Source organism: Delphinapterus leucas, chromosome X, assembly GCF_059928025.1.
Source record: "Delphinapterus leucas isolate spDelLeu-1000000601 "Yukka" chromosome X, BTC_Dleu_Yukka2, whole genome shotgun sequence".
Lineage (NCBI taxonomy): Eukaryota > Metazoa > Chordata > Mammalia > Artiodactyla > Monodontidae > Delphinapterus > Delphinapterus leucas.
In genome coordinates, this window is record NC_143150.1 from 133,104,095 (window position 1) to 133,124,236 (window position 20,142).

Consider the following 20,142-nt stretch of genomic DNA (forward strand, 5'->3'; position numbering starts at 1 on the left):
AGAGAGGGAGATATTCTTTTTCAGATTCTTTTCCATTATAGGTTATTACAAGGTAGTGAATATAGTTCCCTGTGGTCTACAGTAGGTCCTTGTTGATTATCTATTTTATATATAGGAGTGTGTATCTGTTAATTCCCAAATCCTAATTTGTCCCCCCCTCCCGCCTTTCCCCCTCAGTAACCATGAGTTTGTTTTCTATGTCTGAGTCTGTTTCATAAATAAGTTCATTTGTATCATTAAAAAAAATTAGATTCCACATATAAGTGATGTCATATGGTATGTGTCTTTGTCTGCCTTACTTCACCTAGTATGATAATCTCTAGTTGCATCCATGTTGCTGCCAATGGCATTATTTCATTCTTTTTCATGGCTGAGTAATATTCCATTGTGTATATGCACCACATCTTCGTTATCCATGCAACTGTCGATGGGCACTTAGGTTGCTCCCATGTCTTGGCTATGGGAACAGTGCTGCAGTGAACATTGGGGTGCATGTGTCTTTTTGAATTAGAGTTTTCTCCAGATATTTGGGGTTGCTGGATCATATGCTAACTATTTTTAGTTTGTGAAGGAACCTCCATACTGTTCTCCATAGTGGGTGCACCAGTTTACATTCCCACCAACAGTGCAAGAGGGTTCCCTCTTCTCCACACGCTCTCCAGCATTTATTGTTGGTAGACTTTTTAATGATGGCCATTCTGATGGGTGTGAGGTGGTACCTCATTGTAGTTTTGATGTGCATTTCTCTAATAATTAGTGATGTTGAGCATCTTTTCATGTGCCTGTTGGCCATCTGTATGTCTTCTTTGGAGACATGTCTGTTTAGGTCTTTTGAGTGATTATTCTTTTAGGATAAATTTTTAAAAGCGAGTTTGTTTATCTAGAGGCTGTGCACATTTAAAATGTGGTACCCAAATTCCCACAACACATTTCTGCTGATAATTTTCTAGTGTTTTGCCCCTAGACCATTTGTGGTCCCATTTAACCCTGCATTTTTTTTCCTGTTAGCAGTGAGATGGTATGTTTACAGGACAGTGTCTGGCTCCTTGTTAGGATTACGTCTTTCTTTCCTCTGACCGTCACCTTTCAGTGGGAGGTGCTGATCGGCTTTCACAGTCTTGGCGGCTGGACCATATTCATTTCTTCCTCATCACGGGGTCGCAGAGATTAGAAACGGTGATCGCCAGAGCCCTGGAGGGGAGGGTGGAAGCCATAAATGGCAGTGGTCGCCCTGAGTTCTGCACCTCTGGGCTCTCCTCAGTGCAGCCTTTGGGGCCACCCGTGGAACTCAGATTCTCACAAGTATGAATTAACAGTTACAACCGGGCCCCGGCATCCAGCCAGCACCAGCTGTAATTACATCTTCGTCAGCAGGCCATCAAAACCCACCTCTCCTGAATCACCCGGTTCCCCTTTGTGGTTCCGTTCAAAATCGAATTTCCCTTTGTGCATGTGACAACTTGTGCGAATTGTTGGCTCTTGTCCTGTGGGGGCACTTATCTGTGTGTGTGCGTTGCGGAGGGGAGGTGATGATGCAGAAAAAGCTTCTCTGTGTATTAGGGACATAATCACTCGTTTCATCTTCCACGATTGGTCCCCAGAATCCTTGTGCCTTCGGTCTTAGAGAAAGTACTTTTTTGCCAGAATGAGTCAAGGGGTTAACGTTTTTTTTTCTTGTTGTAAACTGTTCTGTTGTTTAACTTTCATGGTTTCTGGGCTGACGTGATTAGAAATTCCCCTCCAGTATTTTTACCTGTGGCAACAACTGAATCCTTAGCCTAGGTGATGTCCGCAGGGGGTGATGTAGGAAGACCCCAGGTGCTTATTCCTGTTCAAACTGGGGGCCCTGTGTCCAAGGGTCCATCCTTCTCTGCTGACCGCAAACCATGAGGATTCCTAAAACCGCCAACTGTGACGCTTACTAAAGGGGTTTCCTAGAAACCTACCCTTGCTTCCGTCTGTTCTGAATTTACTTTTATCTACACCATCACTCTCTTGTCCTACCTTTCCTGACTCTGAACTGATTATCTTTCCAGACCACCTTTTAGATGATTTTGCAAATCGAGGAAAACAGCATGTAGGAGGAGGGGGTCTCCTGTATAGTCACTTGCTCACGTATTTTGTACATTTTGGTGGTCATCTTTTCACAACCGATATAATCATCGTAAGAAAACTTACTTTGGGAGGGGGAATTTTTTTTTTTATTGGAGTATGGTTGCTTTATAGGATTGGGTTAGTTTATACTATACAGTAAACTGAACCAGCTCTACGTGTACATAGATCCCCTCGGTGGGAGGATTTTTGATTTCATTCAGGATTTCAGACAGAGCTGCTGTCTGTCTGAATATAGGTCATCTCTGGTTTTGACCACGTCTTTCTTGTTGCTTGCGATACTGTGCTTTATAATTAGAAATATATGTGCTTGGTCTTTGTCCCCATTTCTGGCACAGAGCTCCTAAAACCCTTGGAGTTTCCCAAGTGTGGAGAGCCTGAAAGGTGTCTCTTGTTATGTTCATGAGGTGTGCCCTTTGGAACTCACTCAAGGATGGTAGCTGGTTGCCAGGGAAACCAGCCAGCACTAAAGGGTTGGAATTTTCATTCCCACCCCCTGACGTCTCGGGAGGGGGAGAGGGGCTGGGGGTTGAATCCATCACCAATGGCCAATAATTTAATCAATGGTGCCTGTGTCATGAAGCCTCCATAAAACCCCCAAAGGTCAGGGTTCAAATAGTTTCCTAGTTCGTGAACACGTGGAGGTACCAGGAAAGTGACAGCCTGGAGAGGGTTTGGGGGTCCCCTGCCCCCTCCCCAGATCTCACCCTCTGCATCTGTCCCATCTGGCTTTTCCTGAGTTATCTGCTGTTACAATAAACCGGTGCTCTAGTGAGTAAAATATCTCCTGACTTCTGCGAGCCATTCTAGCAAATTAACTGAACCCCAGGAGGGGTCATGGCAACCTTCCATCTATAGCCGGTTGGTCCGAAGCACAGGTGGCCACCTGGCATCGGAGTTGTGGTAGACGGAGGGGTAGTCCTGGGGGACTGAGCCCTTCACCTGTGGGGTCTGAGGCTACCTCCAGGTAGGCGTGTCAGAATGGAGTTGAATCGTAGGACACCCAGCTGGAGTCGCAGAATTGCTTGTTGGTCTTGGAAAAGCCACAGTTGGGAACTGGTGATCAAAATCTTAGAGCTTTTCAGAGGTGCCTTATTAATTCTCCATAAATGCCCATATATTTATTGCATTTATTCCTAATTATTTCATGAAATGCTGATGTTTGTTTCGGTTCTGAATAGGGTTTATTAAAAATATTACAAACTCTGAACACAACAGAATAAAATATTTAAAAGTCAATAATAAATGAGCACACGTCATCACAGTATCTGCCACGCCCTGCTTTTCTCCAGATGCACATTGCTTCCTCCCCCGAGACGTAACCCCTATCCCAGGCGTGGTGTCACCCATTCTCCTGTTTCTCATTACATGGGTGTGTCTCTGAAATTTAATTTTGCATTTTTTCATCCTGACATAAGTAGAGTAATGTCTGTGATTTACTTCCTTTGCACCATAAATTTGTTTCCCGGGGTCGTTATAATAAATGACCACAAATCAGATGGGTTAAAACCACAGACCTCCATCCTCCCCCAGTCCCAGAGACCAGACGTCTGAGGTCAAGGTGTCCCAGGGCCGTGCTCCCTCCAGAGGCTCCAGGGGAGGGTCCTTGCCGCCTCTTCCAGCTTCTGGGGGCTCCAGGCATCCCTGGGCTCGTGGCCACGTCCCTCCCGTCTCTGCCTCTTGTCTTCACGTGGCTTCTCCTCTGTGTCTGGGTCTCTCCTCTTCTGTCTCTTAGAAGGACCCTTGGATGTAGGGCCACCTCATCCAGGAGGACCACATCTCAGAGCCTTCATGGCTGCAAAGACCGCATTTCCAAATACAGTCCTGTTTAGGGACTAGGGCTGCAACATGTCTTTTGAGGGGTCACAGTTTACCCCAAAGCACTTAATATTAAATGTCGGCGATCTGCCGATGTTGCTGCATGTAGAAGTAGGTTATTGCTTTCCATCCCTGTGAAGTCATCCACCTGCACATACATCATGGTTCAGATTCATTCTCAGGGTCAAGGACACTTGGGTTCTTTCCGGTTCTTTGCTGTTACCGCAGCTTTGCCGTGATGGGTCCTCCACGGATCGCCACATCTCACTTTCTCTAGGGAATATCACAGGCAGTGACATTTTAAGGCTAGAAGGTTCTCACATGTTCACGTTTCCTGGGAATTCCATTTGGTTTTCCCAGTGCACAGTGCAGGTACTGAGAATTCCCAGTGGTTTACATCTTCATTATATGCGTTAAGTGCTGGATTTTTCAGTCTTTGCCAGCTTGGGTCCACTGCCGAGCTCTTCAGTCCTGGAGCAGGAAATGGCATTTGCTGTGTTTTAATTTGCATTTGCATTTTCCGCAATATCCTTGTGGTTGAACGGTGTCCGTGGGATTATTTGGCATCTGGACGCTGGCTTCTGGGAAATGCCTTTTCCCCGTTTTTCTAGGGGGTGTTTAGCCTTTGTGTTTTGGATTCATCTCTGTTCTTTATTCTGGCTGTTGATTTGTATCCGTTATGTATGTTGCCGATACTTTTTCCTTTGTATTTTCTGCTTCAGGAACATACAAGAAAGTAATATTGTATGGTTATAACCAAAGATATTGGAACATAGGAGAAAAATATTTTGAAAAAATGGAGAAACAAAAAAATAGATACATGTATATCTGTATGTCTGCACACACGTACGTATACATGCATACATATATATGGAGTATGTGGCATAAATCATTTGTGGAATGCATATTGATTTATAACTTCCTAGATGCACATACTTATATGGAAGATTATTTATTCAAGGGACATTATTCCTTCCCAAGTAATTTTGATATATTAAGAAATACTGGGCTTCCCTGGTGGCGCAGTGGTTCAGAATCTGCGTGGCAATGCAGGGGACACGGGTTCGAGCCCTGGTCTGGGAAGATCCCACATGCCACGGAGCAACTAAGCCCGTGCACCACAACTACTGAGCCTGTGCTCTAGAGCCCGCGAGCCACAACTACTGAGCCCGCGTGCCATAGCTACTGAAGCCCATGCGCCTAGAGCCCGTGCTCCACAACAAGAGAAGCCACTGCAATGAGAAGCCCGTGTACCGCAAAGAAGAGTAGCCCCCGCTCGCCACAACTAGAGGAAGCCCGCATGCAGCGACAAAGACTCAACGCAGCCAAAGATAAATGAATGAATGAATAAATTTATAAAGAAAAAGAAATATTGAGTTCCAAAATTTCTATCACATTATCAGAAGAATCACATTATAACGGCCTCACTGATAACAATGTTCAGTATACTCTGAGCCTGTACTGACTGTGGTGATGGCTTTATGATTCATTGTATGTGGGAACATGGAAATATAATTTCAAAATATAAGAAGACAATGTTAAAGAAAATAAATGTCTATTTCATTTTAAAAAAACAACAAAAAAAGAATAGAAAAAACGTGATTTTACCAATTCCATCCCTGACATCTTCTACTTTCTAATAGATTTTCAGTCTCAATTTTTTTTTTTAGCCAAATGCTTATTTAATCTGCATATATGGATCAAACTGTCTCCTTTGACTGTGTGCTGCTTTTGAAAATGTCCCCATCTACTCTCTAGGCAATTAAATAGTAGCTCATGTATAATTTGTCCTGGTAGCTAATTTGTTATTTTGAAGGGAAAACATCTAATGTTTCTCTCTGAAGAATACTTATACCTATTATCATTTGTATATTATACTTTATCGTATGCTATGTTGTGTATCATTCCTATCTTACTTTTTTTTTTTTTAGAAATTTATATATTTATTTTTGGCTGCGTTGGGTCTTTGTTGCTGCGCGTGGGCTTTCTCTTAGTTGCGGCGAGCGGGGGCTGCTCTTCGTTGTGGTACCGGGCTTCTCATTGCGGTGGTTTCTCTTGTTGCAGAGCTCGGGCTCTAGGCACACGGGCTTCAGTAGTTGTGGCGCACGGGCTCAGTAGTTGTGGCGCATGGGCTTAGTTGCTCCACGGCATGTGGGATCTTCCCGGACCAGGGCTCGAACCCGTGTCCCCTGCATTGGCAGGCAGACTCATAACCACTACGCCACCAGGGAAGTCCTCCTATCTTACTTTTTAAAAAATAAAGTATCAGTTTAATTTTATAAAAACCTGACCTGCGGGGCACAGGGTTAGGCAACTGTGGGTTGGCTGCATGGTTTTGAGAATAAAGTTTTATTGGCACACGTGGCTGCTTTCATGTTACAGAGGCAGAGTTGAGTAGTTCCAGCAGAAACCGGAAAGCCCACAGAAGTCACAAGTATTTCTTACCTGGCCGTTTGCAGACAAAGCTGGCTGGCTCTGACCTAGAGAGAGGACTGCATTTTAGTTTCCTTTCCTCCCTGTTGTGGGTAGTGTGGATCAGTACATTTCCTAGAAGCGGTGGTCTTTATTTCTCGAATGATTCTGACCGTCGTGGAGCCTTATTCTGTGGGATTCTGTTCCCCAGCGACTTCACTGAGCACTTGTTTATTGATATTTATCCTGGAGCTGGAGATCCCCTTTCTGTGCTGTTTTTTGACAAGTGTGGATGGTAAAGTTTTGATGATTTGTTTAAAAAAAAAAGAAAGAAAAGAGAGAGAGAATTAAGAAGCTTTCTAGTTCCTGCCCTTTTGCTTCACAATACTCTAATTGTCATGAGAAGTGGAACGATTCCCTTTGAAGACTCTCAGGGTTTGGGAGTTTTCAGAAAAGGAATTCTAAGTCAGCTTTCAAAATGCCTTCCATGCTTATTGCTTGGTTGAGGGTTTCTTCCTCTTCTGTGGTTAGTTCTGGCAGCCTCCTCCTATCGATAGAATCGTCTGTTTCCAGTGTTAGACTTGATGTGTTTTTACTAAATCTCTTTCCTCCAGCTCGGGAATGCTCCTGATTCCAGGAATCAGCTACTCCCCTGGGCTCCGTTTAGACCTTCATTAACTCTTTTCAGTTTGCTTTTTGTCAGCTCACCTTTTAGTCTCTCAGTTCTCAAGCAAAGGATTTTCAGATTTTTCAAATTTTAAGTTCTTTTGCTAGTAAAACATCCACGCTTAGACATACTCCCTATTCCTCCAGGACTCCCTCTACATCCCGAGAGAGTATGTGGTGTTCTTTCTTTGTGGTCCAACATTGAGGTGAAACTTTCACCTACGAATCATTTTCTAAAAATCTTTTGATCATCACATGGACATTTGGATTTAAAATGTGCAACCACAGGGCACTGAGTAATGGTGCTTTTATATATAAGAGAGGAAATTATGGAAACTGTAGAATTACATAGTGGAAGCCTATTTGTTACCATGGTAATAAAGCAAAAGTGATGTGAGTTGTAAAAAGAAAAAAGTTGTAGGACAGTGGCAGGCTCTGATGTCACCTTTATAATAATGATTGTATGTCATCATTATACATATTATTTTGTTACACGTACGTGTGCGTGCGTGCATTGTGTGAAGTCTTCAAGGATGTGCCCTCAGTCCCTGGGGGGCCGGGGGGGAGGAGTCTAGAGGATTTATGTGTCTTTATGTCCCTTTATGTCTTTTAATGGCATTCTTTTCTATCACTCCGAAACCTCTATTCTACACCTTATCAAAAGCCGTGGACTTGATTCCAAATTCAGAGCCGGTCCCCTGGGTAAACCAGTTAGTACCTTGAAAAAACCCAGCAGGTTGATACATTCATAAAGATAAGAGGCTTAATTGGTTCTTTCTACAAGCAAATCAAGACCATTCTATCTGTCTGTGCCGTAGGGTCAGGGAAGGTCTTCAGAGGGAGTGAGTGCCCTTCAGGCATCTAGGAAGCAGTTAGTAGCGTCATAAATCAAATCTAGCTCCGAAACAGAAAACCTGCATCTCCCAGAGGCCGTCGGGCCCTTGCATTTGGGGGTGTCATCCTGGCTGCCTCCCCCCACCCCCTCAAGGTCAACGCGTACCACGAAAAAGCACGATTTTCAATGCTGACTACATCTGGTCCCCTGGTCGGGGCTGCTGTCCAATAAGCCCTTTGAAATTCCCTTTATCAGGTCTCCGATTACAAACGATCACGTCTCCCCTGTGGAGTGTGCCCTTGTCAGAATAACATATATGGCTGGCCGTGGTTGGTTCCCTTCACCATGCATCTAAATCTGTCCAGTGAAGACAGGAGATCAGAAAGTCTGGTTCTTGGATGGATGCGCTCAGCGGCTGAGAGGCCTGATTCAGCACCTCAGGGACACACGTCCAGGGAGCCTTCTCTCTCACCTCTGCGTCCTGAGCTGCTCCGTTGTCGGGGACCAAGCATCCAAGTGCAATCATGCTGTCCCAGCAGCTTAAGACATGTGACACCCCCAGTTGACATTCCATCATGTCATAGGGACCCACCATCCATGACTCCAGGCTCCTTGGAGGTCAGCCTCTCGCCGGAGACGCTGGGTGACCCAGGGGAAGCCCAAGGTCATCACAGGGGTCCTCATAAGAGAGGTTAGGGGGCTGAGGGTCAGAGAGGGAGAAGTGATGGCAGAAGCAGAGGTCATGGCTTCCTGGCTTTGAAGGTGGAACAGAGGACCACGGGCCAGGGGATACAGTGGCCTCTCAGAGCTGAAAGAGGCAAGGAAACAGACTCTCCCCACGACACCTCCAGAAGGAATACAGCGCTGCCCACACCTGGATTTTCGCCCAGATTCACTGTGTGCTTCTGACCTCTTAGAATTTGAAGAAGATGATACCTTTGTGCTGTTTTGAGCCACCGATTTTGTGATAATTCACAAGAGCCCCCAGAGGAAATTCATACGCTCTCCTCTCTCCTTAGATCTCAAGTGTCCAGACCATCATCTTGTGGCTTTTTAAGCTCATTGGCTTCAGATTCTGCCTTTCTGGGGCACGTTGATAAGACTCACCTCTCAGGTGGGTGCCTGCATCACCTACTTGTGCCGGGTGCTGCCCCGGACACCACAAGGGAATCCTTCTTGAAGCATCAGCCCTTCCCATCCTGATGATGCCTTTGACACACGTCTTAGAAACACCCAGATGGCACCCACGACATGCTGGATGTTGCACAGCACTTCGTAAACATTGGCGTATTTAATCTGTATTCCAAGACCATGGGGCGGGCACGAATACTGCCCCCAGTTTACCGAGGGGAACATGGAGGGATTTTTTTTTAACATTAGAAACGATTCAGTTTTATGGATGAACATATATTAAAACTCACAGTTTATAGTATAGTCTAAATAAAGTCTTTCATAAATCCACTGTAGGGTCCTTGATCGAAGCAAAGATGGCAAGCATTCAAGAAACATCCTTCTCCTTCCGATACCGTGATCTGAGGATGGTGCACGTCACGTGCCAGGCATGATGGAGTGTGTTTCCTGGGTGCTGTGTGCTGGGAAATGTATATCGGATTCTGAATAGACAGCAAGATGCTCTAAGCAGTGCTCCCTCTGGGATAAATAACATCTCCCATTTTCTATACACCTTAGGAAAAAAAAAAAAAGATCACATCACCTCAGATGGGATTCCCCTAGGAGGCATGGAGCAGGGAGTTAGGGTATGGTGTCCTTCAGACTCGTGACATCTCTCTGCACAGAGCTGTGAAGACAGTTAATAGGGCATCGGGAGGTATGTCCCAACATCGTACCAGGCAGTGGGTACTCCTGCTTCCTCAGCAGTCTTCATGAGTGCCGAAAGGAGGAGGACGGTGTCAATGATCTGCCCTTGTAGTGCACGCAGGACACAAAAGGTGCAGCCCTTGGAGGGGGTTGAAGGCTGGGCTAAGGTCCAAGGAGCCTGAACCAGGCTGGGACCGTCAGTGATGCAGAAATAGCTCAAGATGAGGGTGGCCATACTGTCATTTCTCCCTTGTCTGCTGGGTCCCTCATCAGAACCCCAGATCCCCACAAATGGTGTGAGCTACCCCCATCTCCATTCTCCCCAGGACAACTGGTCCCAGCCCCCATGAGTGTCTTAGACGTTGGGTCTGGACCTCCTCCCAGGACGCCCGATAACGGATGTCAATAGTGGTGTTATTACAGATGGCCAGTAGGCACACGAAAAGATGCTCAACATCACTAATTATTAGAGAAATGCAAATCGAAACTACAGTGAGGTATCACCTCACACTGGTCAGAATGGCCATCGTTAAAAAGTCTACAAATAACAAATGCTGGAGAGGGTGTGGAGAAAAGGGAGCCCTCCTACACTGTTGGGGGGAATGTAAGTTGGTGCAGCCACTATGGAGAACAGGATGGAGGTTCCTCAGAAAACTAAAAATAGAACTACCATATATGATCTAGCAATCCCACTGCTGGACATATATCCAGACAAAACTCTAATTCAAAAAGATACGTGCACCCCAGTGTTCATAGCAGCACTGTTTATAACAGCCAAGACATGGAAGCAACCTAAATGTCCATCAACAGAGGAATGGGTAAAGAAGGTGTGGTACATGTATACAATGGAATAGTACTCAGCCATAAAAAAGAACAGAATAATGCCACTTGCAGCAACATGGATGGACCTGGAGATGATCCTACTAAGTGAAGCAAGTCACACAGAGAAAGACAGATACCATGTTATCTCACTTACATGTGGAACCTAAAATATGGCACAAGTGAACTTATCTACCAAACAGACACAGACTCACAGACATAGAGAACACAGTTGTGGTTGCCAAGGGAGAGGGGAGATGGGGGAGGGATGGAGTGGGAGTTTGGGATTAGCAGATACAAACTATTATATATAGAATGGATAAACAACAAGGTCCTACTGTAGAGCACAGGGAACTCTATTCTCTATCCTGTGATAAACCATCATGGAAAAGAATATGAAAAAGAAAGTGTCTCTATGTGTACAACTGAGTCTCTTTGCTGTGCAGCAGAAATTAGCACAACATTGTAAATCAGCTGTACTTCAAAAAAACCCCCCAGAACAGCGATGTTGTAGGATCAGATGCATCCAGCCTCCAGAGCAGCCCGTGGACTGGAGGGCATGGTGGGATGGACCTGGGGTCTGGTTAGAGGCCGGTGCAGAGGGGCAGAAGGAGTTCGTTTTGAAAATGATTCTAGAGACCAAGTCACGCAGTCTTGACTGCTTGCCCATGGAAAGTGAACCAAGACAGACTCGGGTCATTTGGGGTTTCTGACTCAGGGAAGTCGGGGTGCATGGTGGTGGCTGTCCAGGAAACGGGGGAACTGTCAGGTGGGGATGGAAGGATGATTGACCCTGAGGTGTGTCCGTAGGGTCTCTACCTCTGGATGCCAGCTGGGCTGCTCTCAGCGTCTGTGTGCAGCCCAGAGGTGCAGATGGAATTTGTGGTTGCAAACATGCAGGCAGGAAGGAGGTGACCCACGGGGCCGTGGGTGTGGGTGACGCACCCATCATGACTGATGAAGAAGATGGGGAGGGTTGGCGTCTCTGGAAGAGGCAAGACCTGGCCGTTCCGTGCAGCACCTCCCCTCCGTCCTCTCTGCCCCTCATTTTCGTAATTTGTTAATTCTGGATAATACCATCTCCTAAGACTGTTGTGAGCATTGCTGACATAATACATGGGAAAGCATTTGCCACACTGTAAAGCCCTGGATAACTATGTAGTTATAAGGCATTCGTGTTCCCCTCTCACCGCACACAGCTCGCGGCTCTGTTGTGCACAGTGTGAACCCCACCCTCTGCTCTCTTTCCTTCGCTTTATTTTATTTTATTTATTTAGTTTTTGTGCCCTTGTACCCAGCCCTCGACCCATCACCTCTGCTGGTTTTCCGCTCCAGGGGCGCGGGGGCTCTTATCTAAATGATCTCTCTTGGCGTTTTGGCTTCATGCAGAGAAAAACTTCAGCTGTAAATATGCGGTGCTCTCCCCAGCCCTGTGCCCCGGGCCCCCGGCGTGCGTCTGTCCTTCAGCGATTCCGAAGCCTCTGATAAAAGCCACCATGTTTCCTACCGGGGTTTGGCTTCACATTTGAGACATCTCTGCTTTCTTACAAGTCTCCAAGAGGATCTTAGTTTTTTTTTTTTTTTTTTTTTAAGCTGCAGGTAAAATGGGAGATGTTATTTATCCCAGAGGGACCACTGTTTAGAGCATCTTGTTATCTATTCAGAATCCGACTCTCACTTCCCAGCCCATGGCACCCAGGAAACACACTTCATCATGCTTGGAAGAGCTCCTAGCAATGACAAGTGAACAGGGACAGATAATCCAGTTGTACTGGGAGCTGCAGCAGGTGTACCTGGGAGGTACAGCCTTCATTTTAAAAATTGTAGGAGGTACCGTCCTCAGATTACGGTATCATCAGAACAAGGATGTTTCCTGAATGCTTGTCATCTTTATTTTGATCAAGGATCCTACAGCGGATTTTTGAAATGCATTATTTAGACTATGAACTGTGAATTTAATATGTGTTCATTCATAAAACTGAGTTGTTTTTAATATGTTAAAAAATCCCTGCGTGTCCTCCTCTGTAAATTAGAGGCTGTATTTGTGTGCACACCGTGGTGTTGGAATACAGATTAAATGTGCCAACATTTACGAAGTGTTTTCCAATATCCAGCACAGCCTGGGGGCCACGTGGATGTTTCTGAGACGTGTTTCGAAGGCATCGTCAGGAATGGGGGTGGGGGGATGCTTCAGAAGGATTCCCTCGTGGTGTTCAGGGCAGCGCCTGGCACACGTAGGTGCTGCAGGAGTTTCTGCTGCTCCCACCGAAGCTGCTTGGACCAGTACCATGACCTCTTTTGTCTGTTGGGTTCTAGCTCAGAAGGATTTGGGGAAAGGTGTGCTGGTTATTTCCTCTTCATGCTTTTTGGATAACCTGAAGACATCCTCGTTTAAATATAGAGTTGGGAGTTGTAGTCATCAGCTCAGGCTGCCCCAGTAGAACGCTGCAGACTGGGCAGCTTAAACAGCAGACATTTCTTTCTCCAGGTTCTGGAGGCTGGGAGTCTGAGATTACGGTGTGGGCAGATTAGTCCCTGGCGAGGCTGTCTTCCTGGCTTACAGATGCTGCCTTCTTGCCGTGTCCTCACGTGGTGGAGAGGGAGCTCTGGGGCATCTTCCTCTCTTTTAAGGACACTAATCCCATCCTGGGGGCCCCACCCTCATGACCTCGTCTAACCCTAATCCCCTCGCAAAGGCTCCATCTCCTAATAGCACCCTGTCGGGGATCAGAGCTTCAGTGTATGAACTCGGGGGTCACGCACATTCCGTCCATAGCAGGACGTATGCATTCACTGGACACCTGTTTAAGAAGCATCTCCCACCCGCCACGGACGTTGCTGGTCTCAGGTCCACATGGCAGAACCTGAGCATCGGGGGCCAGACACCCACACAAACACCTGGCATCTGGGTGAGGAAGCTGAGGCTAACGGAGAGTGGGTGGCTTCAGCAAGGTCTCCTGGGTCGTGAGAGGTGATGCAGAAATTGAACCCTGCTCCTGGGACCCGCAATTCTTTGGTGCCACTCCCTCCTCCAGAGGATGTAGCTAAATGTCCCAAAGTTAAAGTTGGTCGTGGGAGGGAGTGTGTGTTGTGCATGTGACCGAGTGTATGTGTGTGCCTGCTTATACACACGTGTGCATCTCAGCGTCTACCAGACTTCCTTCCTTTCACTCAGGCATGATGTGTCATCACCCTGATGGGTGAGGGTTAGGACAGTGACATCGGATGTCGGGAAGAAGAAATGCATAAAACCGTCCATTTCGTGAGCTGTCAAAACATTTAGGAATTAAAAAGTACAAATGAAATCTCATTTCTTCTATCTTTATCATCTGTCCAGGGCTTGGAAATGTTCTGCAAATGCTCGGGGGTGGCTGTTTTTAGCCCAGCATCTATCATGTGTTTAAGTGGGATAAGTGGATGAGATTAATTCTCCGTGAGATGCATGAGCACGAAGAACAGCTCTTTTTTTTTTTCCTGTCCTTTTCTGTGTCAGAGAACTACCTGGCTGGGCAGGGCCACCCTGGGTGAGTGTGTGTACATGCATGTAAGTGTATTTGTGTGCATGGGTGTATATGTGTGTGCATGTGAATGCATGTGTGTGTGAGTGTGTGCATGAGGGTATGTGTGTGTGCCTATGAATGTGTGTGCATGGCAGTATATGTGTGTGCATGTGACTGTGTGTGTGTGCAAGTGAATGTGTGTGTGTATGGGTGTAAATGTGTGAGTGCGTGTGACTGTGTGTGCACGGGGGTATATGTCTGTGCTTTGAAGTCCCTTTCCTTCAGAAACAGGATGATCAACAGATTTCCATTGCAATCCCGTCTCCTGACAGTAGCTGAATTTTGGGCACAGTGCTGTGTCCTTTGGGCATCCCAAGCTCATGTCCAGCACACCACAGGCAGTATCTTCTAAAACTGCCATCCTTGTATTTTAGTTGGACATGCTGATCACAAGCGCTGTTACCCAGACAAGAGGACTTTCAACCTGTGGGGGAAATGGACCCCCAGATAAGGCCCGCTGGAGGACCCAAAAGAAGCAGCGTCTGAAGAGAGGGCTGGACACATCCTAGGGAAATCCCAGGAGCGGGAGAGCCTGCGGCTGCAACAAAGCAGGTCTTTCTGATGGAGGTGACTCACTCTGGGGGTGAAACACGGCAGGGGGTTTCTGGGCATGGACCCCTGAATCCTCGGCCTGGAGAACGGTTGACTTACGAAACAAGCTCGTCCCAGGAGCCGACTGAAGGATCTGTTTGCCAAGGAGGTGTAAATCCATCCTAAGAAGAACGTCTCAGACACCACTAAAGGGAAAACCAGTTCCTCTGTCTTGTAATAACGTATAATGGAAAATCATCTGGAAAATGTATGTGTGGGACCCTCCCAGCTCTCACCCTGCGGCCCACGCTCTTCATGTGGCTGTGCCTGATCTGGATTTTATCACAAAAGTGGAATCACAAGGAGATGCCGTCTTGGATTCTGTGAGTTGTTCTTGGAAATCCTCAACCCTGCGGGGGTCCTGGGTACCCCAGTACCTATAGTCAGTGGGTCCGGAGTGCAGGAGGACCCCAGAGACGTGTGGTGAGCGCAGTTAAGGAGAACCGAGGCCGTAAACATGCAGAGACTTTGCCACCTCTGGGTGGACAGCACCAGAATCGAATCACAGGACGCCCAGTTGAGGTGGAAACAGAACACGGGTCACAGCCAGTGCCCCAGGAAGACAGGTAAATCCAACATCCATTCCCAGAAAACAGACTCAGGGCACGTGCGACGTGCAGGCAGTGTCTCCTATTTAAAATGAGTAAATCCTTTTTTTTTGGAGGATTTTTTCTTTAATACATCTGAAAAGAATGGCATATGCAGAAAAACAGATGCGAGGAAGCATCGGATCAACACTGACGAATTGACAAGGATGAGACTTGGGGCTGGTGGAATAGGTGACCTAAGCGTTTCTAAAAGTTGGAAACTGCAACTAAAATAAGATGAAAAAACCCCTATCAACACTTGGGGAAAAAACCCCAAAACACTTAGGAGTCTTCAGAAGACTGCGTGTCAAATCAATACGCTTTATACTTTATAACTGACATATAACATTGTATAACTTTATCTCCATAAAAAAGTAGTAGAATCCTGTCTAAAGGAGCTCGTTGCTACGGTGAAATGAATGTTTTTTCCCGAAGAGGCATGACCCCTGACCCCTCCTGACCCCATGGCCACCCCTTCCCACCCCGTCCCGGCACATGAGGACACAGGCTTTCCAATAACGCGTGCTCCCCTCTGCGGACTTTCTTGCAAACCTTCAGGCTCCTCCTGGGAGACGCCCCTATGTTTCAGATTGTCTTCGTCAACTCATGTCTTGACCGTAGGGTCCCAGGATCTTGCTTCCTTGAGTATGGGACCTGGTAACATCAAAGGAACAGTTAACCTGGCTGCCCTCAGCAGTGTCCCATCTTTGCCATGTCCAGTGTTTTTGGCAGGTGGGTACGCAGCCCTCTTGGGAGATCACACGGGGAGGTGTTGGTCTTCCAGACAATACGTTCAAAGTCACAGCTTCTCTGCCTGTCAGATGGCTCCGTGGAGTAAAGGAAGCTTTGCCCTGCACTTCTCTTTTTAACCTTCTCCAGCCCGATTATAAGTGCCGGGGGATATTTGTCATCACGACTTCCGAGATAGCCCTTTTGAGCACGTCTGAATCCAGAAAAATGTGACCGTGGGGTTGTTTCCTGGCCTGGGTGTGTACCTGAGGGTCCTACGATGGTACACTCTTAGAGGCACACGAGAAGGACCAGGGCTAGGCGTGTTGAGCGGATTTCCAAAAGTGTGTTACATGCGATGAGCTCCTGAAAAGTCATTGTCATGACAGTAAGATGAGGGAGTTCTGTAGGTTTCTGGATATTGAATTGTAGCCCCAAAGCCCCTCACTTACCACAAGGTCTAATCCCTTGAACTTCTCTGCCTGGTTCTTTTAATCTACCGGTTCTTTTTTTTTTTTTTGCAGTTTTAAAAAAATTATAGTTGATTTACAATGTTTTAGGTGTACAGAAAAGTGATTCAGCTTTATATATATACGTATATTCTTTTTCTGATTCTTTTCCATTACAGGTTCTTACAAGATTTTGAATATAGTTCCCTGTGCTGTACAGTAGGACCTTTACATATAATAGTGTGTGTCTGTTAGTCCCAAACTCCTAATTTATCCCTGCCCCCGTTTCCCCTTTGGTATCTGTAGCTCTGTTTTCTGTTTGTGAATCTGTTTGTGTTTCATAAATAAGTTCATTTGTGTTACTTTTTAGACTCTGCATGTAAGTGATGTCATTATGGTATTTGTCTTTGTCTTACTTCACTTAGTACGATAATCTCTAGGTCCATCCATGTTGCTGCAAATGGCATTATGTCATTCTTTTCCATGGCTGAGTAATACTCTGTAGCACACGCGCACACGCACGCACACACACACACACACACAGAGTTATATATATACACTCCACCACCACACGTCTTCTTCTAATCCACTGACCGTGCCCAGGGACCAGCTCCCAACCCAAAACAAAGGGTGTCTGGCGTTCAAACCTTCCTCCTTCCCTCCTACTGCCCGAGGTCCACTTTTCTCAATCTCTTCTCAGCCTTTCAGGCTTTTTCTTGAACTTCCAGTTCTCCTGCTGTGACTCTCCTCACTGCATGGAAACCAAGAACCTTTCTGCTGTCTCGACGTTTCCACCTCAAATTGCTAAATGTCGTGCGTTCAACACAGAGGCGGGACAGCCATCTGCTTTGAGCCAGCGAGTAAGCATTTCAGCTTCATCAGGCGTTGGCCATACAGCAGAAATGAACACCACGTTGTAAACAACTCTACTTCAATAAAAATAAACTTTTTAAAAGAGAGTTGGAGACCTGAGTATTTACACTGGGGTCTTCATATGCATCTATCGCAATGGATTAACCCAATGTGGAAGTACAACCCACTTGGGTGCACCTTCCTGCACCCATGGAGGCTGGGCTGCCCCACCCTGTCCGGCCCGGCTTTGTGCCTGAGTCCATGGAAGAAGGTCGGAGGTGCTGTGTCTCACCCACAGTGTCTGTGAGCGTGGAGACCCCCGTGTCTCTGCTCTGAAAATTGACTTCTGTTCTTCTTTCCTTCTCCCTGCAGACCCCGGATGAGGGAGCCTGGACCTCCGTCTACGCGGCGGTCACCCCAGCGCTGGAAGGCCGTGGCGGCTGCTATCTTTACAACGAGAAAGAGACCAAGTCTCTGGCGGTCACGTACGACCTGAAGCTTCAGCGACAGCTGTGGGCCAGAAGTTGCCAGATGACGGGCATCACCGATGTGACTCAGGAGGTCCTCTAGGGTTAGCCACCCGCCGGGGAGACCATGATCTGCCAGGCGTGCGCAGGTGTGTCTGCTGGACCACGTGTCTGCGTCGTTCACATCCCCCGCCCTTGGGGCTCTGTCTCCCCAGCGTCTCCCATCGGCTTCCTTGCCCTGGGCCGGAACTTGAGGAGAAGAGGAATGCTGAGTGCGACCCCAAACAGCTGGCCCTCAGCCATGAATCTCGTGATCCCCACCGTGTCCAGTTGTACCGGGTGCCCTGAGTCATTAAACCCTGCCAGCCACGCAGGAGGTGTTCTTGCTTAGCACAGAGGCGCCGAGGACCCTGGGGTAGAAACATCCGGGTGAAACAAACAGTTTCAAGGAGGCCTGGAACTGTTGGGCGCTGGTGGCTTTGAGGGTGTCCTGTGTCCCCTGTTCTCTCACTCACAATTTGTGCCAGAGGTGCGGCTCTGATTTGTGGGTCCTGGAAAGGGAGAGACGTGAGCCTTCCTTAGTCTGTTGATCAAGGGTCATGTGACCACCCTACCCCTCTGCCCCACCATCTTTAGGGGGACCAGGTCCTAGGGGCTTCCTGCCGCTGTTAGGGCATCTATCAGGGCTCTCACCCCGTGACTCATGGAAAGACCCTCAACAGAGGGGTAGGGAATTCTGTAGGACACGGGGTAAGAAAGGGGGCCTGGACACCTGTCACCGTGGGGTCTGTGGGACAGGGTTGGGGCCTGGACCCTGTCACCATGGGGTCTGTAGGACGGGGCCTGGACACCTGTCACCATGGAGTCTGCGGGATGGGGCCTGGACACCTGTCACCATGGGGTCTGCGGGACGGGGCCTGGACACCTGTCACCATGGGGTCTGTGGCACAGGGATGGGACCTGGACACCTGTCACCATGGGGTCTGTGGGACGGGGCCTGGACATCTGTCACCATGGGCATCTGTAGGATGGAGCCTGGACACCTGCACCATGGGGTCTGTAGGATGGAGCCTGGACACCTGTCACCATGGGGGTCTGTGGGACAGGGCGTGGACACCTGTCACCATGGGCATCTGTGGGATGGAGCCTGGACACCTGTCACCGTGGGGTCTGTAGGATGGAGCCGGGATACCTCTGACCATGGGGTCTGTAGGACGGGGCCTGGACTCCTGTCACCATGGGGTCTGTAGGATGGAGCCTGGATACCTGTCACCATGGGGTCTGTAGGATGGGGCCCGGACACCTGTCACCATGGGGTCTGTAGGACGTGGCCTGGACACCCGTCACCATGGGGTCTGTGGGATGGGGCCTGGACACCTGTCACCGTGGGGTCTGTAGGATGGAGCCTGGACACCTGTCACCATGGGGTCTGTAGGATGGGGCCTGGACACCTGTCACCATGGGCATCTGTAGGATGGAGCCTGGACACCTGTCACCGTGGGGTCTGTGGGACAGGGACGGGCACGGGGCCTGGACTAAACCAATCATGGGATTCAGCTGCACAGCGTTTGCCGGTCTGCACATTCCCCCACCATTTTTTAGGGCCTTAGTCTAAGAATGGCAGCTTTGCTGCCCACTTGCCCTTCAGTGGTCACATGAAGCCTCTCTTCTGGTATCTGCTTCTTCATTTCATCGTCTGTTAACACAGGCACGTTCCTCTCCTGGAGATGTGTGCAGGGCTTGGATTCTACTTCAGACCACGACACTAATGTAATAACAACAATCATGTCGAATGCCCCGTGCTTCCCTGGATTTGGGTGCCCGTCGCAGTCTGTCAGGCTCTTCCTGAACTAGTTTCCCCGTGGACCTTCCAGGGTCTGCAGACACCTCCTCTTTCAGCAGCGTGACGGCCGCCCTCTACACCTTGGAAACAGGTCAGTGGTGGGACCATCCTGGTTTCATCCAGTTCCCTCTGTAGTGGCTTGAATGGTGGCTTCTCAAGATACATGTCCACATCCTAAGCCCTGAAACCTGCAGCTGTGTTCCCGTTGGGACAAGGCTCATTGCAGACGTCATGAAGGCCCTAAGATGAGGACACCATCCTGGCTTATCCAGGTAGGGCGAGTGTGCTCACAAGGTTGCTTATTGGAAACAGGGAGAGGGAGATCTGATTACAGAAGAGGGAGGGGGTCATGTGACCACAGAGGCAGAGACGGGAGGGATGCGGCCACAAGTCCAGGGACGCCTGGAGCCCCCAGAAGCTGGAGGAGGCAGGAAGGACCCTCCCCTGGAGCCTCTTCGGGGAGCTCAGCCCTGCATCTTCAGAACTGAGAGAGAATAGATTTCAGTTGCTTTAAGATACCAACACCTTGATGGTAGTTAGTTACAAGAAGCTCATACAGTTGTTGACACATGTGAACATCTCTA

General features: G+C 47.9%; 1 protein-coding gene across 14 annotated transcripts in view; it reads left to right on the forward strand.

Annotated features, from left to right (window-relative positions):
• DHRSX (dehydrogenase/reductase X-linked) overlaps positions 1-20,142 on the forward strand; it is a 343,888-nt gene that overhangs the window by 173,643 nt on the left and 150,103 nt on the right. For 12 of the 14 annotated variants that reach the window (XM_089904865.1, XM_089904860.1, XM_089904861.1 and 9 more), the window contains exon 7: positions 17,621-19,830. In XM_089904865.1, coding sequence (XP_089760991.1) covers positions 17,621-17,818 — 198 coding nt within the window. In that variant the 3' untranslated portion in view covers positions 17,819-19,830. The remainder of the gene's footprint in view (positions 1-17,620; positions 19,831-20,142) is intronic. The other 2 variants (XM_089904870.1, XM_089904866.1) reach the window with 2 other exon arrangements.